The sequence below is a fragment of the Chelonus insularis genome, unplaced genomic scaffold, assembly GCF_013357705.1.
Source record: "Chelonus insularis isolate UGA/USDA-ARS -01 unplaced genomic scaffold, ASM1335770v1 contig_41_pilon, whole genome shotgun sequence".
In the NCBI taxonomy this organism is placed as follows: Eukaryota; Metazoa; Arthropoda; class Insecta; order Hymenoptera; family Braconidae; genus Chelonus; species Chelonus insularis.
In genome coordinates this window covers 486,947-506,407 of record NW_023276571.1, presented here as the reverse complement: position 1 = coordinate 506,407, position 19,461 = coordinate 486,947, and the positions used below count along the sequence as shown (strand labels likewise).

General features: G+C 28.9%; 1 protein-coding gene across 4 annotated transcripts in view; it reads right to left on the bottom strand.

Moving 5' to 3' along the window:
• LOC118069619 (homeobox protein onecut-like) overlaps window positions 1-19,461 on the bottom strand; it is a 35,589-nt gene continuing 16,128 nt past the window's right edge. For 2 of the 4 annotated variants that reach the window (XM_035087853.1, XM_035087854.1), the window contains 4 exons: window positions 9,665-9,737; window positions 2,011-2,034; window positions 1,519-1,634; window positions 446-570 (listed from right to left, as the gene is read on the bottom strand). In XM_035087853.1, the coding sequence (XP_034943744.1) occupies window positions 1,520-1,634; window positions 2,011-2,034; window positions 9,665-9,737 (212 nt within the window). In that variant the 3' untranslated portion in view covers window positions 446-570; window position 1,519. Of the gene's footprint in view, window positions 571-1,518; window positions 1,635-2,010; window positions 2,035-9,664; window positions 9,738-19,461 lie in introns of all 4 variants that reach the window. The other 2 variants (XM_035087851.1, XM_035087852.1) reach the window with 1 other exon arrangement.

The window sequence follows — 19,461 nt, the reverse complement described above, 5'->3', positions numbered from 1 at the left end:
ATTACCAATGCCATGAACAAATTATAAAGAATATATTGTTAATGACATTGAATACACTAAAGTAATTTATTTCAAACTGTGTGATATTTAAAAAAAAAAAATAGTACGTATGAGATATTAAAATGTGTTATATATAAATATAAAATAGTTAGAAGAATAGATAAAAAATGATATAAATATTTTCATCCAAATGATTAGAAATAAATAAGAAGCTTCAACCAATCAATAATAGATTGCGTGTTTTTCATCAACTAGCATGAACATATGCCGGTTCAGTATTGGATTCAACGAAATAATTTAAGAGAATGGAAGATTCTCTTCAGGTGACTCGTCGTCATATTCCTCGTGGTCGGACGTGTGTCACAAAACATCAGTCCCTTGACGTGAACCTAATCCGAGGTTCGGTGATAACTGACCCTCATCTACACTCGGGTTTTTCGGATCTTCGTCTTTCCATTTATCCATGGATCGACGTCTTGCGTTCATAAAGAAATTACCAACTGTCGTAGGTTCTAAACCTAACTGCCGAGCGATTGTCACTTGCATTTCCTTCGACGGCCTCTTGGTCTCCTGAAAATATAAATACACATGTAGATGCTGTCGTTATAGCTGAAGAGGGAGGACATTCGGAACAATGCAGACGTACAATTGCCAGCTGAAATGTTGGGTGTAGGTAAAAGCTACTCGCGAAATTATTCAACGACCGATCGATACTTGGACTTGTGCTCGACGTACTCAATTCACCTATCGAGAGCTTTGTTCTATTATTTTTTTCCCATCAATTTTTTAAGTAAAAAAAACATTCAGGATAAAAAATATTTTCTCTCTTTATGTAACTAAAAATAATGTTGGAATTACAATACGGCAAAAAATAAGAGTAAACTGAACACTATACGGTTTTAATATTTATATTTTCTATTTAAAATATCAAACCACAATCACCGATGTATATATTCAAAATTGTGATGGGTGTGAATCCATATTATGTCCATCTTCGTACTGTTTTATTATTCAACATTTTCATCTATTCTTTGATATTCGACTTGAAAAAAATTTACAACTAAAAAACTATTCTTTCAATCAATTTAATCATTTTTTTTATAGCAATATTATAAAGTTATTTATTCTTAAAGTAATAAAAAAAGATGGAATTATTCCTAAAATATATTTAATGGACATTTTGAAGAATAAACTGAGTCGACTTGAATGAGTTTATAAACAAAACCAACTTCTCGACATTTTTGAATTTATTTTAAAAATGTCAATAAAAGAAATTTATGTAATTGATTTCATCACATCCACATGGATAATCTACTTGAGTATTGTTTAGGAGTGCGTGCAACAGGTGAATACGAATTTGGAGATTTGCGCAAGTACAAATGTTTTCTATTGACAGTTTCGATTTGTTTGAGCTGTCAATGTAACTGTAATTGGTATTATGAAAGCTACCATTCATTACTTTTATCTCTACGTATGACGAAAAACAAAAAAATTAATCGTTAAAGAATGATTATTTACTTTAAAAATAGCCTGTAGAGTACGGCGCTGAAGGTCGGTGAAAACCAACCGTGGTTTCTTGGGAGCGGGCTGTTGGTGTTCTGCCTGACTCGACATCTCGTCTTTCCTCTTGCATGCTAAAAAAATTATCAATAAATAAGTTAATAAAGATAAATTAATTACATACTTTCAAATAAATTAAACATCAAAAGCGATCATAAGAGTATAAATTTTTTTTTTGATTCATTTTTACTTTAAAAATATTCGTTAAAATAATTTCTAATTTGTAAACAAATATATTATATTATATTATATTATATTATATTATACACTTTGAATCTTTTTATGCCAATTTAATTGTATAAAAAACAAAGTACTCTACTGTGTTGCAGTAAACATAAATAAATGTGTTTAATGTTTAGATATGTATATATTTATTTATTTATTTAGAATAATACTAATTAAATTGACATAAAAATAGTAAATTTGTATGATAATATTAATAATACTTACTTCCTCGTTGTGGAATCTGCGCAGCTGAAAACAGAAAAAAGAATGTAAGTAATTTTGATAAATGAATATTGCGAGATGTATTAAAATGAATTTAATCGGGCAGTTTGGCATATAAATACAAATACACATTAAGAACATAACATTTACAGTCAGTATAAAAAATGGGGTTGCATAAATGAATTGCCAACTCGAAACTACAGTCATTAACAATTTACTAAGGACTTGTTTCAGAGTTTAGCTGTATTTCTTTGATTGTATTTGCAGGGAGTTTGTTGTTTGTATGGTGTTGTCGTTGTCTTATTGTTGTGGTCTGATAAATGTATGTGTGTTGTGTTTTTATCTGTGCTATTTTGAAATGCTTTTCGTCATCAATTAACGTATCGAATGAATTTAATTGGCAATTTATATTTCCAATTTCTATTGAAATTTTCATCCAGAAAATCCCATTAATACGTCTCGTTTGATGTTTAACTGAATCTACTTCTCGTAAATTGACTGTCACGTTGATTCGTATAGTACGACGATTATAGTGACTATAAAGGTTTTTTAAGTAATGGATTTCGGCTCAGTCGAGTTTTTAGAATGGGATAAATTTTTCAAAAGAAAATAGAAAAATGTAAATGGTAACGTAAGTCATTCAAGGCTTATATGAAAACAGATTCACTCGGGAAGAATTGGCAGCCATGACAAAGATAACCACCACAAAGATCAAATGGATTTATTCATTTAAACTTGAGATTCCCTAATATTCTGTCGAATTTTTTTTATTGAAAATCTGTTGACTCTCGAGATATTTTAATCACATTTTAACGTTAATTAAACTTTTATCTTTAACATTTTATTCATCTATGTAAATTATTAACTTAATATTCAATTATTATTTAAAAAGAAATCTTTTTCTCGTTTCGAATAAATATAAGAAAAATGATATTACTGGTAGGGGAAATGTCACGAAATAAACCAAAAATCGAGCATTCATCAAAATGATATTTTCTGGAAAATTTCAAATTAAGTACAAGAGTATAGAGAAAGGATGTCGAGGTCGTAGTATCGCTGTACTGTTTAGAATAAGTTGAAAACAATTGCACGCTCGGTTTGTTGTTGAAACAAGTATGTATGAGAAGAGCGTCACATTTTTCAATATTATGATCATACGGCTTTATATATGACTTTTCTTTTTTCCAGAAAAATACTAGTGTAATTTTCTCAAATACGTGAGTTTAATGACAAAATGGTAAAATAACACAAAGCGAGAAAATATATCTCCAACTCTACATTTCGGGATTTTCTGCAAGTTACTTGTGAAACTGATTATTATCAAATTTTCACTTTTAATTTATTTATAAATAGACTCTAGTTAATCAACTTATAAAATATCTCATTAAACTTACGAATAATTATTATCGCTACAAGTATAGAAAATTTGTGCGTGTGGGTGTGTATGTATGTATGTGTGTGAATGAGTGTATATAAATAATGTAATATTATTTTTTGTGATAAATAGATATTGTAAGTGTTATCATGCTTATATTAATACAGGTTCAATCTAAGAGGTAAGGTTGGTCTAACGGGACAACTCTACCTGCATTATGGCCATGTTTGTAAACTTATTTTAATGACTATTATATAATATTAATATTAATTAATAATAAAAATAGGCGGGTAAAGATGTTTGCTAGGAATAATGTTTTATTTTTAGCAAGATGCTCACGATTATAATTAATGAGCGCATTTCATTAAATGGCTTTAAATAACAAATCCTGTAACATCTTCACGTATTACAGGACCATTTCATTTTTAATTTTTAGATGCATCAGTTATGGGTTTGTGATCATGCATCTACTGTTTAGCCCGGTGGCGTTTTATTGAGAAAAAAACGTCATATTATGCTTTTTCCCCTTCCCCCCCCCTCTTTGTGCTTCCAATCTCTCAACCGATTGATGCCAATTTTCATTTTTAGGAAATAAATTTAGTTCTTTTTTTCATGATTCATCCAGACAACGGCACTGTTGATGGTTTGCTCGTCGATGTATTTCAGATTTTATTCATTCTTTTTTTTTTTAACAATTTAATAACAGCATCACAAATAAAATAGTTTAAAAATAAAATTCTATTGGTTTATTTGAATTTTGGATGGCGATCGACATACAAGGATGAGATCGATCTTGAATACACGATTGTTTGAGTCTTATTTTATGCATATTAATTTCTATTAATTACTTGATCAGCATTTTCTTTTTTTCTCTTTTATATAAAAACTTCAATCAATTAGCTTCAATAATTGACTGATAAAATTCAATGAGTAAATCATGGAATAATAAAACAATTTTTGGTGGATACTTTTAGACTACTTTCTAGTAGTATAGTTTTAAAATGGTCAGACATGTATATCACTTTTCAACGCAGTCTTACACTGATAAAGGGATCTATTTTCGAGTAATCGATATATCGTTTTTAAAAATTCGAATGTTTAATACTTTTTATTAATACAAATGTTTATTGATTGATAGTTAACAAAACTTTTTTTAATTAACATTCATTGATGCTCATTTCTGTACAATAATGTCATGTGTATTTTATGACAACTAAGTTAATTACTTGTCTATTTTTTTATTTAACTTTATTTATCTAATGTATTTATAAATTTAAAGTTTGAAATTATGTTTAAGTTTTATTAATTAATGTATGATGTGATTTGCTTTAGTATCATTGTATGAATTAGTCAAAACATAAATTATTATTATTTTATATTATTTTGAGTTAAATTGAAATATTTTGGTCTAAAATTTTAATTTTATACAAAGAAGTTTGCTTCAAATAGATTATCGTTTGTTAACTGTTATCAACAATTCTATCAGTGTAGTAATGGTTAAAAATAATTCTTCATTGTCTTTTGGAATTAATTTAAAACAAGTATTTACTAAAAACTATCAATTATTCTATCAATCAATCATTTATACTATTTTGGATAAAAAATTTTAAATAAATAATTGAAATTTCACTGCTTGCTTTTTTTAGTTCTTAATAAATAAACAAATTTTTATATTAAGTTATTTGAATAATTAAATATATATTATTAAAATATTTAATACAATATTTTTCATTCAAAGATAATTTTTTGCTGATCAAATAACTATTTTGTCACCTTAATTACTTTGCACCAATGCTTAATATTATTTAAGAAAAATGTTAGAATAAATGGAAGATTTTTTTCAAAATGGAGATGTGATTTTCTTGGTGTAAGTATAAAGGAGCTGCTTTACACGACGACACGGAATTTATTCTTAGTTCGCTATTGATTTTCGAGAGCCGATGGCGAATCGAATGTGGGTCGACGTGGCGAGTTTCCACGAGAGGTAACAGTTAAAGAGAGAGAGGGAGAGAGAGAGAGTAAAAGGGGAAGAGGGAGAGAAAGAGAAAGAAAGAGAGAAAAAGCGTGTATATGAAAGCAAGAGATAAAGGGAAAGAGAACATGAGTGACGATACAAAATCAAGTTGCTCTTGATAAAGGTAGTGAGCCAAAGGTACACGGTGTCTCTTTCCCTCTCCTGTTTGAAACCAGCGCCAGTGCTTATACAGAGCGAACGACCCGTACGAATTTTCAGTCGACTGCCTCGAAGAGGCGCGAAAAAGGAAAACTAAGAACGCAAGAGATCGTATGAAATACATCGACATTTTTCTTTGTCTTCACTGTCTGTCTGTTATATCGCGTTTACTTTTTGTTCATTTCGACGAAATCCCGTACAACGATCGACTCTGGAGAAAATATTGTCCGGATGTTTTTAATACCGGAAGTGAAGTCCTTGAAGTGAGTGTTAAATATAAGAGAGGGAGATTTTATGTGGCTTCTCCAGGGTTAATCGCACCGTTCGGGCTAGTACGCTGACCCCTTTGAATGTCCATCTAGTGGTAGCTCAAAGTGATAAATAAATCGTGCTTCAAAATACAAATGGTAAAAAAAGACAGACAGAAGCAAATTTTTAGCCCTTGCCTAGATGATCAGCTCGTCATCTATTTTCTTATTCTTCACTTATCGGCTCTATTTTTAATCCAATTTTACTTTTTTATAAATCAAAATATATTTGAATTAAATTTTACCCATAAACTACAAGAAGATTGAAAAATAATCGTAGGTGTGGTAAAAAATATTTCAGTTGAGGTAAAAATGACTTTAATTAGAGTAAGTAAAGATAACTAATTCAGATTTAGATAATTTCATGATTTGTACAAAAAAAATCCACTGCTGAGACCAAGGATCAAACTTTCTAATTACACACTGGATCGTTTAAATTATCCCAAACTCGTGTCAATTTTCCTATTTATCGTCCCTACAACTGATTAACATGAAAAAATTTAAATAACTATTTAAACTATTCCCCGAACAAACAGACTGAAGCACCAATTGTAAATGAATAAAAAAAAAAAAATTACTCCAAGTAGATAAGCCATTATTATTACAATTATGACTTATCATTACCACATTTTTACCTCAATTGAATTATTGTCAATTTCACATACGATTATTTTTCAACTTGCTATAATTTTAAGGTAAATTTGTACCCTAATTTTTTTTTTTTTTTTCGTATTCAACTTTATAATGAATTATTTAAAATACTGACTAATTTATTTGAAAAATCACCGAAATATTTTGAATGTTTAACTGCTTAAATGAGTTGTGATTTTTAATTTCTATATGACCTTTCATTGCTCCAATTTCCAATTTCTGGATAATTAAAAAATGCAAAAGTTTGTCCTAAAGTTGTTTTATTCATACCAAGTCTATTCTGTTGATATGTACTACTTTAGTAAGTAGTAAACAAAAATAAGCCATTACTCTACACTAAAAATCATATCCGTTTGAAATCGTAAGTAGCTTCTTTTCCGTCAATAACTGGGTCACCAATAATTACTCATAACGAAAAATTGATTTTTGAAAGCAAAAGTTTGAGTTTAAAAAAATATTGATTATATTTACATTTATTATTTCTATCATTTTAAAAATATTTTTTAAACTTTTAATAGAAACCAATTATTTTTTCTTTTCTATTTTATGGAGCTTTTTTTGTGATTTAATGAAAGATGAAACTTCTAAAAGGAATTCTGTCGAATTATTTCGTGATTTCTCAAATAAATTTCACAGTATATACTATGGACTCTAGTGTGCTACCAATAATGTCTAATTGCCAGTGGTTTCGAATTTAGAGTGAATGTCTATGAATTGTAGTTTCAGACGGACCGGAGTGAGCTTAACATTAACAATAACTAAAACAAAAAAAAAATTTTCTTCTCAGTATCAATTTTTTATCTAATTCTATTTAATTTATCAAAATATCACTAATCACGATTACGAATGAAATAAATTGATTCAAATTTAGATAATTATTTTTATAATTATTGAAAGCTAAACTTCTCAATAAAATGCCTCCGTATAATGAATCATTTTTAATATTTACTATAGAATTTAAATGATTTTTATTTTTTTTTGTTTTTATTGAATCGATTAATTTTCAAAATTCGTTGTTTTGAATCTAAATGCTCAAATATTAAAGATAAGCAGCAGCAAAATACTTGATTATTTATGCGAGTAAATTAGGCTAATTTTTCATACGAGCCATATACAAAGGGTAATTACAATGAACGTGCAACAGGATTATTTTTTCGCTGCCGATTTGATTATTTTTTTTCTCCAACAATCGTTATTACTATCACTAGGGTAACCAATTCTAGAAAAATAGACCATTTCCTTCCATTACGAAAATGAAATCAATTTTTATTGATCAGTAAAAAAAATTCATTTGAAAATTGGAAATTAATCCATTTTCATGTTTGTTTACCCTTTTAAAAGAAATTATATGTCATGATTGAATTTATTGATTACTCTGAAAGAGTTTATGTATTGCCAATGAGGTAGCTGATGATTAAATAAATTGCCATGAGAGAAGATGTGTCAAAACCTAGGCCTAAAGTCATGACACAATCTGATCTCTTATGATAATGAATTTTAAAAAGAGTCAATGTTTTGATACAAAACAGCGTACGTCTGTTATTGCATTAAAACAATAAACCACAAGTTACTAAAAATTGTATAATAAATTAAATCATGACAATATTTAATTTTATTTCATCATAAAATATGACAACTCGAATCAATTATTAAATTTCTTTTGAAATCAAATAAGCAGCGTTTGCCGATTTTCAGGTCTCTGTAAAGCTCAATAAACTGCTAGACAAAATAATATTACAAATGGATGAAACTAATTTAGGGCAGTTAAAGATACCGATTTATTGGAGACTGCTGGGAATTTCAATAGTAAATATGACGGATAACTTAATTAACAAAGGTGATGTAATAAAGAAAAGAATAGTTGATTCATGGAGACCTGAATCGGCGAGAAAATTAAGAGATGTTGAATAATCCATTACAGAAAAAAAAAAAAAATATCAGATGAAATAAGGAAAACGGAGTGAGCGAAGGGGGAAGCCACGAACTGCATAGGAAATTCAGCAAGAAAGCTGCGCATCGGGATTTTTTATATTACCAGTCACAAAGAATCAATGAACATAATGTACTCATACAATGTAGATAGTAGATAATATTATATTTGTGTGGTAATGTCGTTAGATCGATCCATCCATCAGTAAGTTAATCAAACCATTATAATATTAATTAAGAGTTCAACTAAAACGCAAATGTTGATGCCATTTTATGTGTATACCAATATGTGTGGTTTTTCTTTTGTTAAAAAAAAAAAAAAAGATTAGATCCAAATAGAGATTACGAAATTTTATTTCTATCTCTGAACATTATCCTTTTCTAAATAAATCGGCAAAAAACAATTAGCGGTAAATTTTTACCCCGTTGATTAAAATTAAAAATTACTGTGAAAAAGTTTCAAAATGTTTTATTGTTATTTAATAAATAAGAGATAAATGTTTACTTATTATTTTTTTTTTTAAAGCTCGATTTTACATTTCTAAATTTCATAGTCTATCAATAGTGGGTTAATTTTTAATCCAAAATACCCTTAGGGTAAATTTTAACTATAATTATTACAATATGTTTGAAATAATAAAATGAATTAAATAAGAATTTCGAAAGTAATGAATTCACATTAATCTGTAGGGAATTTTTTGGATTTATTTGAAGTAGAATCGGAGTTGAGCAAAAAAATGTGGTCGAAAATGGTGGAAAGTGCAAAATTACGACTCAAATCTAATCGGTTTTAATCTTTATTAATGGTATTCATATACTTTTTATCGTTTTCTCCCGATTTATCCTAAAGAAAAATAGATTCCCTTCCAACCATATTTGTTTATAATTTCTTCAGTTCTATTCAGAATTCTGCTTTGAATGAACCCTCATTCAGATCTAATTTAATTCCAAACCAACACTGAATATACACATAAATATGCGTGGTATTTTGATAAATATAATCAATACAATATATAAAAAACATGAATTATACAATGAAATATATTGAATTAAATTGTTAAATAAAAAGAGACGTTGAAATAATTTAGATAATAATTATGTAAAATATATATGTATATGTTTGATGAAACAATTGTTTGAATTACTATAGAAAAAATTGAATGATAAAAAATTGGTAGTACAAGTGGATTATTGTACGAACACCGAAACTGAGAGACTCACAAGCAGGAAGAGGAGGGTGTTTTCCTTCTTTTAGAGTTGACTGATCTCACGTTAACATTGCGCATCTGGCAGTCTGCAATGCAAAACATATTGGAAGATTCAACAAACCCAGAACCTTCAGGGGAATATTTATCGATATTTATTTATTTATTTTCATTCATCAGGCCTTTTGTTTCAATCATTTCTTTTATTATTATTTCTTCTTACAGGTTTTTTCCATCTCCTTTAACCTCCCATCCTGAAATAATTTCACCTACATATTTATACATTAAGATATGAAAATTAGAGCATTTTATCCCTCACTAAAAATAAATTCTTTTTTCTTCCACATCTTTGCTCTTACCGGTTCTTCCCCACTACGAGAATAGAGTCCACTCTAAATTCGAAACGGATATTTTTATTATTAATATTATTATTATTTTATAGACGATAAAAAATCACGAATTTCAAATCTCTCTCTTTGGATTATTTTTACAAAGAATGTGGTATTTGAATAATTATTATTTATTTCATGTTTTATGCTCTGAATTTCTGCACGAAATGATGCATTTTATACACCAAGTTATACATTTTATTGTGGCAACTTGGTGAGATCAGTCTTGCAGTCATTGATTCAATTCATCAGTGATTTCTTGATGACGATGAATATTTTTTATTTTTAAAAATTATCTTCCTATTTATTTTTTTATGTTATATCGAGCACTTATGTGACATTTACATTTACTTCATTGAAATATTAACTCTTTGTTTTAATAAGTAAATTGATATTACAGAGTTTACTTCGTCAATTGATGTAGCACTGAAGGAAGTACATTATAGATGTCTGTATAAACTATTACAGCAAAGACTAGTAAAAAATATTTTACTTTTATTTCTAGAATCCATTATTTGCATTAAAACATTAATAAAAATAAAATATGGTTGAAAATTCGATCAAAGCATTTCGATATTAAAATTAAAAATTTTTTTGTTTACATTACTTTTTTTCCGAATAATCTTTGACCATATGTATCTTTAGAGTTGAAATTGATGCAGCAAAATTGATATCTCGTATTTGTAATCACTGAGATTAATATTTCCAAAAGAAAACGAAATTTGCTTCTTAGGCAATAAAACCAATAATATGTAGCTGTGATGATTATCGATTTCTCGAACACATAGAAGTCAATGTATCCATTAATTACGTATCAATTGAAATTCATGTAATGATAATGAAATGTCACATAGAGGTGCTCGATGATTTTTATGAAAGTATGCTGAAAAGAAGTCAATTAGGTGATAAAAAGCAACGCCACAACGATGACGTTGCTTTTCTGTATAATCAAACATCAATAAAAAAATATAAAATAGATCATTATTTGAATGTTAGATGTAAATAAATTAGTGTGAATAAAATTATGGCTCTGCACTGAATAATTTTATCAGGTGTCATTTAAATCATTAACATTTCTTTTCGATCCTTATTGATAAATATTTTTTATTTTCTGTTACAAAAGAAATAATGATTCAACATGGCAGGAATGTCAATCATGAGATAGATAAAATTTATTTATATATTTATAAGAGGCGAAAATGCAACTTACAAGTTAGTGTTTAAATAAAAATTCTGATCCTCTGATCAGAGTAAATCACCGTAAAACCTACAAAATACGAACACAGGTATTATTTGGACTTTAAAGAGGTTCTAACCGAAATTCGAAAAGTATACAACTTGAAATAATTTGGAGTAGTTGTATAATAGTACTTTTCCCAAGTACTTGTAGGTGATTTAGTAACACACACTAGGATGTTAGTAACGAAATAACTGATTTAGGATTAGCAACGAATTAAAACGAGAATTGTTTTAGAAAGTATAAAACGGAAATGAAAAAGAAATGAAGGAAGTGTGGGTTTGATAGTTATGATCCTTTGATCAGAAATTAAAAGCTCAACTCAACATTGGCGACTACGTTATCACTTGAATATAGAAAACTAGAGAATAATGTTGAGTTGGATGGTTCGTTAAACTGCCTGCTACATTTATTGGTCTAGATATAGTAAGGGAAGTATTAGTTACGTATCGAACCTTTATTCATTTTATTTCTTGCTGTTCATTTTTTATTTGGAAATCCCTTCAGTCTAATTTATCCGATATGAAAAGCCATCTCTCCTCTCATATCCGTCGACGGTATCGACTGCCAGTGATTCCCATTTTCCTAGGATTTTTAAGCACGAAAAAAGAATAGAAGTATCGAGAGAACGATAGAATGAGATGCACTCGGATATTCCGAAAAATAATGCCTCACCCAGCTAAAGCTTATAATAAATGTTTGAGAGGCGGCATTTAGATACAGCCCTAGCCTCTTTCGTTCGTTCAATTTTGTCCAAATATAACGGTGAGCTGCAGAGAGTCCGAGGAGGACAGAGTTTTCGACTGAAAGAGCGAGACCGAGAGATATTGAGAGGGAGAGAAAGTTCGAATATTGGAAAATGCGGAGTCGAAGCACAAGAGACTCAGAGGCTCGATATGCATATAAACACAATACCTTCCCATCCCGATGGACGCTAGCATGTTCAGGGTATACGTCGAATAAGCGGACCGAACGTTCACTCTCACAGCCAGTTCCTCCTACACGCCTGTCGAGTGAGTCTAGTCGGAATATCCGGCCCTCTGACGGTGAATATTTTATATGGAAGATCCCGAGCTAATCCTCTCGATGTTTTCTATATGTGCATACGAGGAAAAAAACCTGGTATACATATTAGAAGAGTACCGATTTATCCCAAATCATTGCTATTTTTTGTCGTACTTTAGATTCTGACTAATGCACTCTTATTTTATTTTTTACATTTTTTTTTTTTTTTCGATAAAATAGCTTTCTTTTTTTTTTTTGAACCAGTCTGACGAAGAGAAAATACCACGATAATTTATGATTTTTGCGGCATGAGATGGCAGTTCTGGCGATTGATGGATATCTAATTATGCGAATAAAAATGCCACACCTCTTGAACGTTAGTGTGCCGTAAAATGAGCGTCGAATGCGCGTAAAGTCGTTTCTTCGTAGTGGTAATGATGGTAGGGGTGGTTTTGCATCTATAGAATATCAAGAATCCCTCTCTCCACTTTTCTTCATTTACTCTACCAGTTACCTCAACAAATTTTTCGTCCATTATGGATAAATTGTATGAAATGATTTATCTATATATCATAATAAAAGTAATTGATAAAAAAAAATTACCATCTGTCCCTGAATTATTTAATTTTCATTTTGAAATTGGGCTCTAAACTTTTTCAAATTATACTTTAAGTATTCTAAATATTTCATTTTTCATAATAACTTGGTCAATAATCGGAATAGGCTTGATTAGTATTTTATTACTGATATATAGGTCAAATTAAATTACACCCTTATTGTATTATAATTAAATGAAAAAAAATTCTTATAAAGAACTGAGACAATAAAATATCATGAAAAATATATTTATAAGTCATTGGATTAATTTAATTATAATTTCTATCTTAATTAACTTCGTTTTTTTGTTTAGAATAAAAAGCTTATTTTATTGCAGTTTTCACGAGAAAGTGAATTAAATCATTAATTAATGATTATTTTGAGAAAATTTTTCAATCCTGAGTGGAGAAATGATTAAAAAGTAAAAACAAAAATTCGGTACCTTTGCAAAGCGATAAATAATAGATTCTTGAAACATTTCAGTTAATATATAATTTATAAACAATTAAAGCAATTGACTTTAAGTTGTATATTTTATCCTAGAAAAATTAATTAATAGAAAAAAACTGCAATTATTTGAAATATGCCACGAATAATAATGCATTCAAATAATTGTAAAACTTAAAACAATTTTGGTGCCAATTAATCATTTTTGCTGATAATTAATTAAAGATCAATACTATGATTTAATATTAAATCATTGATATAATTATTTTATTAAATGAACTAAAATCTTATGAAAGCTTATTATTACCCGGCATGATATTAAGGGCAAATTCAAATAAACCAACACTAAAAAAAAAAAACAATTAAATGTAACAGAAAATTTATGAATAATTATTTTCCTCTATATAATAGATTTTAATTTGAAATAGAATATCGCAGTCTGGTTCCAACCGTTTATTGAGTGTATCATGGCTGCTGAAGTGCTGTGCACCACAAAAATAACAAACAATTATTCCAAAAGTAATTAAGCATATAATTATTCCGGAAATTTTTAATTCTATAAATTAGAGTTATTTCTTTCCAGTTAAGGTCAATAAAACTCCATTATTGAAAGAATGAGATATTCTTTGAAGTGTCTCCATTTACCCTAGTTTCTGCAAGTAATCAGCAATTATTGACTTTCACTGATTTATTTTCAGAAGAAATACAGTATATCAAACGACTCACTAAAAATACATTTAAATGATTTACTGTAATTCTAACGAATTTATTAAAATGTGTATTATTTTCCATTAAATTTAAAAATAAAAATGTGCTTCTAGACACGATAGGGTAAAATACACCTGTACCAACGTTGAAGACGTATAGAGAGTAAAGACGATACGAAGGGGAATAGCACGTGTACGTTCGGTGAGACTGCATCCAGATCGAGGTATGTACAACCCTTTACCATATGTGTATTACATACGTATATAGCTAATGTAGTCATGTATACTATCTATGTATACATATATACATAAACCATCTACATAAAAGCATCGAGAGAATATTACTGCATATGTATATACATATATATATATATATATATATATATAGATCTAGGAGAACAAGAGAGAGAGAGAGAGAGAGGGAGGGAGGGAGAAGGATGTCTAGTGCAACAGCGCACATTCCAATTCCGCGTCTTCACCCTTCGGAACGCCACAACGTGGAAATTAATAAAGGTGCGATTAATAAAAATTACACATTTTTCATTTATCGGAAGCCAGTACTGGATTCATCTTTTAGCATTTTAACATAAATTTTTTTTATTCTTTATTAGAGTTTCGTGCTTGAAACTAAAAATGAGAAACCACAAGGAATGAGAAGAATTTTTTAGTGGTTCGATATTTTTGTTATATAGTGACGTTTTTGTGCTAAATATAATGCTGCATATAGCAAGACTATCAGAGTACATTTTTAACGTGCTTAGCCATCGTACCCTTGTAAAAATACTCCCTTTGTGATGGAGCGGCGAGCCGTAAATGGAGGAAAGAGTTGCAAGGGGGTTGAAAGTACTATTGGAGTGTGATCACCTTTGGCCGAAAATTGAGTTATTGCTGGTTGGAACGTAGAGAAAAGAGGGTTTATGGTTAACGTTGATTTTTATTTTGTTACAAGTATCAACGAAGCATGAAGATGCAAGAACTAGCCATCTCTAAATGCAACCCCTTTTCTGGAAAAAAAGGTTCAATATTGTGGATATCCTGTCGCTTACATTACATGTCACTCTCACGACATTATCGATTTTTGTTTTGTCGACTGACCGTCTATACAACCAACTTAAAATTTCAGTGGTAAATATTTGATGAAAACCGTATTTTAGTTAATAACATTTAAGTTTGATATGGAAATCAATAAAAGTTGTTGCGGTGGAAAAAGAATTAATAGCAATTGAGAGAGGGCAAAGTGAGATAATAATAATAATAAATAAAAAGAAGAAAAAAAAACATTCGCCTTGCGATAGTTTCATTTTCGATTGCTTTGGAAGCTCTCGAATTGGTGAGGAAAAAAGCGGCAACGCGACGAAATGCCCTGCGGAAACGAGGAATGAAGCCGATGAAGAAGAGGGAGACTGGAATAATGGAGGGAAAAGATCGGGAAATGGCGAAGAGGGACGAATGGATAGTTAAAAATATTGAAGCCCGATAGCCGCGGTTGCAGAGAGTTGGGATAGTGGTTGGTGTAGGTTCACGTAACTTCAGCCTCTCCTTCCGTTTTACCTCTTACCCCTTTTCATCCAAACCCTTCCACCACTCCAGACTATATTCTCATCCCTGGAAAAATTTAATTACAAAAAACTTTTGGCATTCCATCAGTTTAGTCTAGCTCTGTATCGTTCAACATTAAATCCTCACTGATGCCACGATGTATTTGTGGTTTGTATTAACATTTTTTGTCTACTTTAAATCATCTTGACTGTTTAAAAACATTCCTATGATTATTTTGCATAAGAATTCCTGTTTAGGATAATAATCAGAATGTTGGAGAATATTGAAGAGGAATCAATAAATGATAATAAATACAGAATATTTTAAGCTTTTAGGACCTACTGAGAGTTAATATCTATAAAGTGAAACAAGAGGTTTATCCACTGCACTAATGATGGGTGTCTCAAACACGTATAGGTATTAGTAAAGCCGAGCATTAGATAACTTAATCGATGTAGTAACTTGGTACGATTTGAAGCCAGGTAATGCTGTTTGTTATGATATGAAAGTTCTCATCGAACGATGCTACTAACTTTGATAAAAGTTTATTAAATAAATAATTACATTATTTTATTATCATCATGTAATCACACAAATGACTTTTATAGTAAATTTATTTTGTCCGAAAAATTGGTTGAAAACACTTGTTACTTCTGCAGATCCAATTGTGGATTTATAGTAATAATTTTATCAATCAATTTGTCCTTGTCAAGGGAAATTTTCTTTTTCATAGATTTAAAATAACAGAGATAGGGAAATTTACTTTAAAAAATTGCATAAAAATCATCGCATGCAATTTTGATAATTTTTTTTATATTTTTAACGGATAGAATTACTTTTATATGAGGTAAATTATAAATAAATTTCCACAGGGGTAAAATTTATTTAATTCAAGCTAAAATACTTTTACCCTACTTTACTCAAATTACTTTTACAATTTACCTCAAAATTATTTTCAAATATTATTGGTATGGGGTAAAATTTTACCCCAATTATATGACCGTTGAATGAAGATTTTTCCCAATGTTAGTAATGAAAAGACAATTTGTCCATCATTACTTTTAGTGTGAGTATTTTTTTCAAGAAAAAAGTAATAAAATAAAATTACTTAAAATTGCAGAGGATGTATCGTGAATTGAGTCTCTTTAATATTCGTTTGAACATTTAAATGTTTTAATAGATTCAAAACGAATGGCCAATACTTCAAACGAACTAGTACATATTCTATTGATTAATATATCAACTTGTATTTTTATTTAACTGATATTGCGTACAAACAGAAACCAACTGAAAGAAAGAAGATTAAATAAAAATTCAAATACCGTGCGTTTGATAGTAAAATAAATTTGATCGATGTTTTTATATATGTATTATAAAGCAGGATAAAGTAACAATTTTAACAAATGTAGATTCTGATTGTAGCACCACAAATGAAGAATAAGAGTCTGAATGAATGTTGAAGAAGAAAGGGTATAGAAGGTAGAGGAGCGTTGACAGGAGGAGTAAAACGAGGGAAAAAGACAGGGCAGAGATAGCAAATGAAAAAGAAAAAGATATGAGAAGAGACAGAAAACGAACTAGAGAAAGCATAGAATAGTGAAAAGGAAAAAAAAAGAGGTAAAACTGTAAAGATTGGCGGTCTACTCCCTCAGCTATTCCCTGACGTCTACCTATACCAAGGACAAAAATCAATATAAATGTGTTGCTATTTCTCTTTAATCTACTGTACTTATAGCCACTACGTGAACTTTACCGAAAAACAATGATAAATAAATTAATATTTTATTAATTAATCATTAGAATTTTTTTTTTACTTCATCTCTGTGAAAATAATTTTATTTTTCTTGATGAATATATTTAAATTAAATTAATGTCATTCTTTACACTGCGATTAATAATGGTAAGTACTAATTATTATTATTATTATTATTATTATTTATTATATAATTCTTAAGTAAAGTAATTTTACGATAAAAAATAAAATTAAATTACTAAGAGATTTTTTATAATGTTTTATAGAGCTTGATGATGATGATAAACCTGATGATGAATTTTAATAGTTACTTTTAAATTTTTCAATGATTTTTACTATTCAACTTATGAAAGATCTTTTAATAATTAATAATATTATTTGTTATAGATTTTTATGTATAAAAACATGATGAGTAATAAAAAAATGATATAGCAATGTGTAATCACTGGAATTGGCATTGTGATGTTTGAGTGATTGGTCATATTATTTCTCTACATGTGATTTACATGTAACTAATTGTTGTTATTCTTTTTAAATAAAAAATAGTTCAAGCTTATACGTAACTTGCACAATATAAACAATATAATTTAGAAATAAATGTATTACTTTATTATTTAATAGTGTTTGTAGTCATTGATTATGGTTATTAATACCAATTTGACCTGCATTATCTGTCATATCTTTGGCCTTGATCTGACTAATAATATTCAATCTCTATAATTGTTTATCATAAATAAATATCATAGCAGCTAAAAAATTAAAACTCAATCTTATTATGTATAAATATAAAAAAAAAAGTATTTGTGTAGAATTTAATTGAGAAAGAAATTTTGACAAACATTTTAAAATAATTGTTAAAGTTTAAAGAGTAATAAAAAAAAAAAATTCAATGAAAGTATTACAACTAATACGTCAAAATAAAGATTTCTAAAAGGATCAAATTTATTTTCTTTTTGAGAAATCCATTAGACTCCGAGCCGGCTTTTTAGTCTATTTATCATTATTTAGTTGATTTAATAAAAGCTAAATATGGCTGGCTTAATTACTAGACATGGTAAGCCTATTCTGATAGACACTAGAGACAGGGAAAAATCTGAAGAAGCCCAAGAGATCAATAACACCTTTTTTTTTTAATGTGATTATTAAAATATAAAATATGATTAACATTTAAATCATACTGCATCTAACCTTAACAAAAACATCCTTGGCTTATTTCTTGTCCAACGTGGGAATAAGACTAAATATATTGGCCCAACTTTGAGTGAGAATGGATTAGTCCTTATTTCTCGTAGGAAAGTGAGCAAGAAGACCAATCCTGACCTTAACTACTAAGTAGAAAAATTGATTAAAAATAAACTAAAATCAAAAATATTGCTGTCAAGCAAAAATCATTGCAAATAAATCATTGCGATAAAACTGAATATCAGGAAAATGGTCATACAATATTGGTAATTTGAAGAAGTAAAAACGAATCCATGGAGGCAAGTATACCAATAAAGATATTCAACTGTCTGTAATTATTTTCAACAAATATTCTTTTATTTAACTGATTTAAATTTCCGTTGAAATATAAAACAGACCTTAAAATAGATTAAAACCTTTATCTGAACTTAAAGAATAATTGAATAATTATTTAACGGAATTGGATTAATAGTCATTAAAATGTGATTTGTTACCGATATCAGAACATCTTTATCTCGACGTAATTGCCAATATTGAATTCTTGAGTATAACCGGAAATCGGAAAGATTACACAGAGAGACAAATATTTACCTAAAATTATTCCATGATTGGAAAATAATAAAGGGAGTAATAAAATGTTTGAAATTGAGTTGAGTTCATTGACAAAATAGGATTATTTAGGAGAGACCAACTATAGGAATATAATTTGACATAAAGTGACTTGATTGTAATGGTTAAAAATATTATTTTGTTGATAGGAAATGTGATACTGATAGAAGGATAAATTTAGCTGAATATTTAAGTGTCGAGGACGATAGATACATCATGAAGATAGCTGTTAAATTAAGCGTTGCATCTCGAGATACCCAGCTGCGTTATTCAGGCACAAGCTTACCCAGTAGCCCGGTTGGTTACGCGGACACCGGCTCGCTCTACGATCCCGTTAGTACTACATAT